Source organism: Trachurus trachurus (assembly GCF_905171665.1).
Source record: "Trachurus trachurus genome assembly, chromosome: 11".
In the NCBI taxonomy this organism is placed as follows: Eukaryota; Metazoa; Chordata; class Actinopteri; order Carangiformes; family Carangidae; genus Trachurus; species Trachurus trachurus.
The window spans coordinates 24,589,304-24,598,267 of NC_139904.1; the positions used below are offsets into that span (position 1 = coordinate 24,589,304).

At 47.7% G+C, this 8,964-nt stretch overlaps 1 protein-coding gene across 1 annotated transcript; it reads left to right on the plus strand.

Moving 5' to 3' along the window:
* Window positions 1–2,832: 2,832 nt before the first annotated feature.
* LOC310993366 (polypeptide N-acetylgalactosaminyltransferase 15-like) lies at window positions 2,833–8,575 on the plus strand (the record flags this gene model as incomplete). Its single annotated transcript, XM_083981696.1, has 10 exons — window positions 2,833–3,365; window positions 3,491–3,657; window positions 3,746–3,950; window positions 4,814–4,984; window positions 5,832–5,949; window positions 6,436–6,630; window positions 6,707–6,838; window positions 6,935–7,036; window positions 7,632–7,814; window positions 8,384–8,575. The coding sequence occupies 10 exons, from the start codon at window positions 2,833–2,835 to the stop codon at window positions 8,573–8,575; spliced, it is 1,998 nt and encodes a 665-aa protein (XP_083837822.1).
* Between the last annotated feature and the right edge of the window lie 389 nt (window positions 8,576–8,964).

Here is an 8,964-nt window from a genome sequence, read left to right on the forward strand (position 1 = left end):
ATCCATCCTCAACAATATGTCTATACTATATGTATAATGTATAAGGAGGCATGCTGACATGTGCTGTGATTGGCCAACAGTCATTCCCATTCAGTTCTAAACAGTGACTTATTGGCAGATTTACTTAAAAATAAGACTTAACAGTGATTAATTGATTATCAAAACCAGATAAATAGCTATTCTGTGGTTAATGAATTGTTTGTGTGTGTGTGTGTGTGTGTGTGTGTGTGTGTGTGTGTGTGTGTGTGTGTTCTTTCTCTCTCTCTTCAACCCAGACAAAGACTCAACTGGTTGTAAAACAGAAATATGAATGAACAACAGCCCTGAAAATGCACCGTGCAGCCAAATATCTCTGCTTCATTCTTCTCTTCTATCTCTCTCTCTCTCCCCCTCCCTCCTTCTACCTTTCTGTCTCTGTCTCTCTCTCTCCCCCTGCGTGTGTGTGAGGGGAGGATGCATGAGAGTACTTGTCGTGCCTTCTCATTTACAGCTCTGGCTTCTGGTCCAATGGAGGAATGCAGGCACATTCCCGGGAATGCGGACAGGACTCTGGACCTTCTCAGTGTGTATTTGTGTGTGTGTGTGTGTGTGTGTGTGTGTGTGTGTGTGTGTGTGTGTGTGCGTGTGTCTCTCTCTCTGTGTGTGTCTGTGTGTGTCCATGTTCTTTTGGTGTTAATGTGTGTGTCTGAAAATGTGCTGGCAGTGGAAACTTCAATTCAGTGTGTGTTTTGGCTGCAGGATGGAACATATGGGAGTGTTCAGTGTGCAGCCCTGGAAATACATGAAGACCTTCTTTCCTTTTCGATCGTTGAGGCTTATAAACATATTCCCACAGGAACACAGGAGTCAGGAGCCGGTCATTCCCTCTCTTGCTCTCTCTCTCTCTTTCCTTCTCTTTCATGTCTTTCTTTCATTTCCACCCTCAGTGCAACACCCTCATCTTGCCCTCTGAACTCCTCCCTTTGCTCTTTCAACTTCTTGCTCCGTCTCTCCAGGTGTGACCTCCCCCCTTCCTCTGCGTACTCTAATCATAATCTTGAGAAGCCACTGTGGCCTGTTATCCTGAGGTGAGTTTCTTTGTGTGTGTGTGTGTGTGTGTGTGTGTGTGTGTGTGTGTGTGTGATGGGAGGAGGGCAGGAATCTGCTCACCCCACCCAGTCACTCATTCTTCACACACAAGGCCTGCCAGTCAGTTCCTATACCACCACCACCACCACCACCACCAACCAGAAACCACCACCAGCAGCAGCAGCAGCAGCAGCAGCAGCAGCAGCAGCAGGGCAGGGAACTGGCCTGTGACTGCAGCCAAACTGGCCTCAAAGCTCCACAGTCTGTCCTGCCAAGTTGCAGTGGCCTTTCACAGCTCCAGTCAGCACAGAGCAGAGGTTTGTGCAGGAGGCTGACGCAGAAGCTCTTCACTTGTACTGATGTGGTGAAGAAAAACTTTGGGTACAGCCTGACCTCCTGTTGGCCATGGCCGGAAAAGAAAATATCACAACCTGAGGTGGCTTGGAAAATGTATTTGGAAATTATTAGTGATTTCCATTGAAATCCTCAGGTGACCTTTTGCATTTTCGCTATTAAAATTGATGTTTACAATCTGAGGCTGCATGGTGCCACTTGCTGTGCTGCAATAATCTGATACAGTGGGAAAAAACAAGTTCATGACAAAACATTTTCCACTTGTCAAAAAAAAAAAAAAAGACTCAGACTGGGGCGGACGGAGGTCTTTGTCTCTATTCAGTTGAAAACAGCAGCCCCGGCTGCCAAGTTCTCCTCGGCGAACCAGGGAGATCGAGGCTGCGACCGCCCCGCTTCCCGGCACCGACAGACGGTCATGGGACCACGAGGCCCGCAGCCAGCTGGCCGGAGAGAGCATCTTTGATGTGTGACGCACCGGGGAGACGCCTCTCTCTCTCTCTCTCTCTCTCTCTCTCTCTCTCTCTCTCTCTCTCTCTCTCTCTCTCTCTCTCTCATACACACACACACAACTGGAATGAAAAATATAAAAACACTCAATCCACTGCTCTCATTCCACTGCAATGTGCAGCTTATTTATAACCTTCTGATGTTGCTCGGACAAAACACGCAGAGTCTTGACGTGGATCCGTGCCACTGCTCTATTAGAAGCACTTGTAATAACTTTCTGGGATTTTTAGGATTCTGCACAAGTCATTGGAGGAATAATGACTCCACGCTGAGCCCAACATACTCCCACATCCCTTTATGAAGTCAATACAGCAATGATACGTCATCAAACACCATAAAAACAACAAAGTCTGTTTACTCCGACTGATAATCTGTGCGTCCCAGGGGAGTTGGAATTTCAGGTTGTTTTTTTCTTCCACATCAGGGTTTGTCTGAGGAGGTGTTTTAATCCCTCTTACCATCTGAGCTGGTTTGGCTGCTTGGAGACGGAGCTCCTTGAGCAGATGTAGGAGCAGGTGGATGTATCAGGTGCATCTCACAGTGGTAATTTGGGGGGTTCAAATTTGCGCAGGCTTTAGGACCGCGGGATGAGTTGGATGAGAGGCAAAGTCTGCGCACCTCCGACCACTTGAAGTTGAGGGTTTGTCCTGAACCTGCCTTGTCTTGTCACTCGAGTCCCAGGTCTGGAGCTCCATGGATACAGCTCTGCTCCTCGGGGGACTGATGAATATGTGCGAGTTGTTTCTTTTTCTCTTTGTTGGATATAATCCCTGTCGACTCTCATCACTTTGGTGAAATGCAATCGACTCCAAAGTTGCTCAAAAATGTGGAAGCCAACACAGCACTGGGCTAACTTGTGAGTGCTGCACACCCCCACACCTCTCCTCTGCACTCTGCAGCAGCATGAGGCTGTGGAGCAGAGCTACAGCTGCCCGGAGGAGGATGCTCTGCCTCTGGCTGCTGCTCCTGGGGTTCGCTCTCGTTACACTGGCGCTGTCGGATCTCTTCAACCGCGACAGAAGTCACAGTCATCACAACCCAGGCCCTCCCCGCCGCCCCCTGCAGCGGTTCTCCAGTCCACTGGACCTGGAAGTCATCGTGGACTCTCGAGATCCTGCCTTGGAGCTCGGCTTCGATCTCGCCCCCTTAAAGTCTCTGCAAGAAGACCAGCTTTTATTCGTGCCATCCTCACAGGCCACAAAGAGCCCGCCGCAGAAAAAGGGGAGTTACAAGGTGCTTCTGCCCGGAGCAAATAAGGACGCCACGGCTCCGGCGCCTCCTCCGACGCACGGTGATATGGGCAAAGCGGTGCGGCTACACCTGGGAGGCGCGGAGAGGGAAGCGGAGCTGGCTGCAGTGCTGAAGTACGGCTTTAACGAGGTGGTCAGCGAGAAGGTTTCACTGCATCGCAGGCTCCCGGAGACGCGCCATCCCGGGTGAGTGCGCGGCGGCACAGTGGCCAAGACGCGCGACTGGAAAGACACTGACTCGATTTTGGGGGCGTTTTAAAGTTGATGAAGTTTGTTCCTTTAGTACTGTGTCTTTGTCTCCAACCTGACAGGTGTTCAGGGGAGCAGTACAGCGAGTCGCTTCCATCCGCAAGTGTTGTCATCTGTTTCCATGACGAAGCCTGGTCCACGCTCCTGCGCACCGTGCACAGCGTCCTGGACACTACACCCACACAGCACCTGCAGGAGGTTCTGCTGGTGGACGACCTGAGCCAGCACGGTACGTTTTATCCATGCATCCATGCATCCATGCATGCATCCATCCTATGCTGACCACATGTTCTTGTTTTCCACACTGCACCTCTCAGGTCACTTGAAGACTGTGCTGAGTGAGTATGTGTCACATCTGGACCGGGTGCGTCTGATTCGCAGCACCAAGCGGCTGGGTGTGGGAGGGTGCCGGACTCTGGGTGCTGCCCGGGCTGCAGGGGAGGTGCTGGTGTTCATGGACTCCCACTGTGAGTGTCAGAAAGGCTGGCTGGAACCACTGCTGGAGAGAGTGGCCCAGGACAGGTACCACCACCACCACCACCACCACCACCACCACCATCACTCTGATTATCTACAGATCAATGAATCCTTCTTGAGGATTAATTAATGAAGGGTCAGATAAACATTTGACCACCTGTTGTGTCCAGACTCAGCCTGTGAGTTTCCTCCTGCTGTTTGACACGACTGCCTGCGAGAAGTGAGAAGATGAGGGCTCAGACTTATCAGTTGTCCTCACTCATTAGTAAAGCAGGGCTATACGTGTGCTGTGTGTGTATCCAAGCCTCAGCTCTCATGATTTGGCTCTAGTCTTGTGTCTCGGGCTGCCTGCAGCGCGGTTCTAATTAGACTAGGTAATTAGGCTGAACTCTCCAGCCTGGAATCTGCAACCACTCAACTTTCTCAGCCACATGTTTGACCCTTCTCCCATTTCTTGCTCTCTTTCTTCCTCCCCTCAAATCTTTTCATTTCATTTCCTCTGAGCATCACATCCTCTCGGGGAAACATTTCAAATAGCATATGTGGACCAGAAGAGACCCCAACAAAGGTCATGTTACCAACTTGGCTTCTGTGACACGGCTTGAAACGTGATCAAACATAGGCATTAATGAAAGAAAAACACACACAAGCTACACACACACACACACACACACACACACACACACACACACACACACACACATACACTTGTGAGGGAATATTTTTTCCCTCTCTTGGTACCAATCTCACTGCACATGAATTTTAAATGCCAAATTCTTCCATATGTTTGAGTGTCAGTGCTGCACTTCACATTCACTGAGTCGCGCTGCCTGATAAATGCCAGTTAAAAAAAAAAGTCTGGTCTGAATATAAAAATGAGTGTTTAGATGGATGTGGTGTTTCTGCAGGACCAGAGTTTTATCTCCCATCATGGATGTCATAGACGGGCAGACCTTTCAGTACAATGCCACCCAGTGGCCAATTAGAGGAGTGTTTGACTGGAGACTGAACTTCCACTGGGCATCAGGCCTCACCATGCAAGAGAGCAAGGACCCAGACTCAGCTGTGCAACCTTTACGGTGAGTTCACAAGACAACATCATCCTGGCTGTCATGACATGGGTATATTCCTAAAATATCAGGGAGTAAATATTATATTCTAAATAAACATTTCTCCCTTTGTGCATACACAACAATCAGCCCTAACATTAAAACAGGTTATGACGAAGCTGTGGAAAATGACTGAAACTACAAATTAAGTCTCAAATGTCTAATGATTCAGGATGAACTCTTAACCCTCCTGTTGTCCACCTGGGTCAAGGAAGGAAGGAAGGAAGGCAGGCAGGAAGGACGAAGGGAAAGATGCGAGGAAAGAAGGAAGGGAAAAAGGAAGGAAAGATAGATGTGGGGGGGGGGGGGGGTGAGAGCGCAATTGGGTCAAAAAGGAAGGAAGAAGTAAGGACGAAGGGAAGGAAGGAAGGAAATAAAGAAGGGAGGGAGGGAAAAAGGATTGTGGAATGAAGGAAAGGAAAAAGGAAGGAAAGAAAGAGAGATTCGTTCAAGGAAGGAAGAAGGGAAAGAAGGGAGGAAAGAAGGAAGAGGAAAAGGAAGGAAAGAAAGATGATGAGGGTCAAGTGGATCAAAAGAGAAAGGAAGAAGGGAAGGAAGGAAGGGAAAAAGGATTGTGGAAATAAGGAAGGGAGAAAGGAAGGAAAGAAGGAAGGATGGAGGAAGGGAACAGATAGGCTCAATTTGACCCAGAAAGACAACAGGAGGGTTAAAATGGGCTGCAGATACTGTACGCACCATTCGGCCACAACAGTGAAGACAGTCGCCTGTTTTAATGCCATGGATGAACGCTGTGTATGGGAAATGTGGGAGCGCTCTGAAATTCACATTTTTGTGATGCCGGTTCTGACTGTGGCAGGACTCCAGCATTAGGAGGTGGAGTCGTGGCCATCGACAAACATTTCTTCCAGAGTGTGGGAGCCTACGACCCCGGGATGCTGCTGTGGGGGGCGGAACAAATCGAGCTTTCAATCAGGGTAAAGGAAAAGTGATTTATTTTCAACTTTTCCAGCTAAATCCTCCAGTTCACACGCTCGCGCAGAGCTGAGAGATGACAGATTGTCTTTGTTTTTCATCTTAAGTCGCATATGGTATCTCAAAGATGCTTACCCCAGAGTGATTCAGCTGCCTTCTGTCAGGGCTTCAGGAATGTAGCGCTGGGACACGATGCCTTTTGCAAATGGAAATCTCAGGTTGAAGGTCTGGGAATGTCCTGGCCAGTCGACACATGCTCAACTGTGAGAGCAAAATGTTATAAAACCACTTAGTTGTCCATTAAAACATAACAGAATTTGGATTTATGTAGAAATAATACACTTTCAACTCCTTGTCTACACATGATTGACAGAGAATAAAAAAATGTAATTACTTTTCCTGCCTAAATCACTCAGTCACCAAGTGTTTCACAGTTAAAGCCTCATCATAATAAAAAACCACAGCTTCTATCCCTCATGTTATCCTAGGTGTGGTCGTGCGGGGGCTCCATGGAGGTCGTCCCCTGCTCTCGTGTTGCCCACCTCGACCACCACCATCTGCCGCACCACTTCCCGGACCAGGAGCTGCTTGAGAGAAACAAGATCCGCATTGCGGACACCTGGATGGACGCGTACAGGAAGATTTTCTACAGGAGAGACACCCTGGCTCATTTCATCAGGCAGGTGTGTGTGTGTGCTTGTGGTGGGGACGATTGGTTGGTGAGTGCGAAGGAAATGTAATCTCATAACATGTCTGCAGTCTGAGAGTCCAAACATCACAGAGCGTCTGCGGCTGAAGAGGACTCTGGGCTGTAGGAACTTCCACTGGTTCCTGACGTCAGTTTACCCGCAGCTCTACATCCCACAGGACAGGCCTGCACTGTCGGGCGAGGTGACACACACACACACACACACGTTAAACACAGGATGTATAGTACTCAGTGGTGGCATGACAAGACTGATGTATCATGTTCCTGCGTGTTTGAAGCTGTACAATGTGGGCGCTGGCAGCTGTGCAGACTGCCCTCGAGGACTGGGACCACAAGGCGGGCCCATGAACATAGCACCGTGCAGCGGGACGGGCAGCCAGGTAACCATGACTACTGATGTTTTTCCATGGGGAAAGTAGAGATGCACCGATCTGATACCCAGATCGGATATCGGCTCCGATATTGACTAATTAGCTGGATCGGATATCGGATGAATGAGGCCGATCCACTCATTTCTTTTTTATTAATATCATACATAGCAATACAGTTACAGCGATCTAGTGTTATTTATTTATTTTTGCTGCTAATGTAGCCTACACCTTGTTATTTGTTAATAAATAATATTAAGTACATTTATATCTGTGTTAATTTGTTACGTCTTTTTTTAACAAGGCTAAAGGAGCAGCCACACTATAACCGACCAATTCGCAGAGCATCGTGTCGCTCCCATTGAGAATACATCAGGTTGCGTGGTGTTGCACCTTAAATGTTTATGTCAAGCCTGATGCCTTCACTCACATGGCAAGGTATACGGTTCATTCATTCAACAGTAGTATCGGATCGGGTATCGGCCGATGCGCTCAGCCCGCGTATCGGTATCGGATTGGATCGGAAAAAACTGGATCGGTGCATCTCTAGGGGAAAGAAAGTATAAAAGAGTGAAAGTGACACAGATGATCTGTTTTGCCGCTGCAGCACTGTGATCTAAACCTGGAGGGTGAAGTGCGATGTGGTGCGATGGGGGCTTTGTGTTTGGATGCCAAAGGAGAGAGGGTGGTTCTCTCTCCCTGCCCCGCCCACAGACCGACCAGCACCACCAGCAGCAGCACTAGCAGCAGCACCAGCAGCACCAACAGCTTCCAGTGGAAGTTCATAAAGGCAAGGCGAAGAAGTGAACTAGGGATGTCACGATCTTGTTTTCATAATTAATCGGAACGAAAACAAAGTTAGACAACAACTGACTGTGTAACTTTGTTTTCATTCCATGCGAGTTGCAGACAGAGACATGCGCGATTGGTTAAGTTTGGCAGAGCAAACGGATTCCCCCCAAACAAACGTATTTAGTCGATGACGGCTTGTCAGCCTGTCAAACTGCTGCAATGAAATAGCGGCCAAAGTCCTAGGAAATATTTCTGATATGAATCATCACCTGCGGGATACCCACCCAGCTCTGTAAGCCAAAGTAAAGGTATATACACAGTAATGGGTTAAATTACCTTAATGTCAATTTAGCTTTTCACTATTTGATTTTACACTTTCTGTTGTAAAATGATTTAATATAACAATCGTATTAATCGTGATAATCGAGATTATTTCTCTGACAATAATCATACCAAGAAAATCTATGATCGTGACATCCCTAAAGTAGCCTATTCAGTTTAATCTGAAGAGGCTGCTCGAGTGGTGCAGGTGTTTCTGTCTAACGCTGCGTCTGCATTCTGCTTCAGCTGAGCGGTCAGCTCGTTCACCAGCACTCTCAGTTATGCCTGGAGGCCGTGACGGAGGGAGTGCACACGCAGAGCAGCACCAGAGAGGTGGACACCCACACCAGCACGGGGGGGCTCTTCCTACGCTCCTGCACACACCACCCCAAACAACAGTGGCACTTTGAGCAACTAGTGGCTCCTAAAGGTGCCTGATACACACACAAAGCCCAGTATGTGGTGTGGTGTATGTGAAAGATGTGAATCATAGGCACATATTATCATAGGCTATATTAACTATGCGTAGTGGCATACAGTATGCCTTTAGTGAAATGGTGTAGAAAAATATACAAAATATAATTTTTTTGCTCCACTTTGCTCTCGGCTTCTTTGTTCCTGTTTTAAGGATTGCAAATAGCATTTATTGTGTCGAGTAATAAGAAACAGATGATCTATTAGAGATATCAGTTTTAATATCTATGATTGTGTTGTGTATTTAATCATATTCATTGTGGAAAAAGCTGTAGAGAGAACTGTCTTAAATTATCAATTATATTTTACATCAGTAAATGCTTTCATTAACGCATGTGTGAATGTTTTAATTA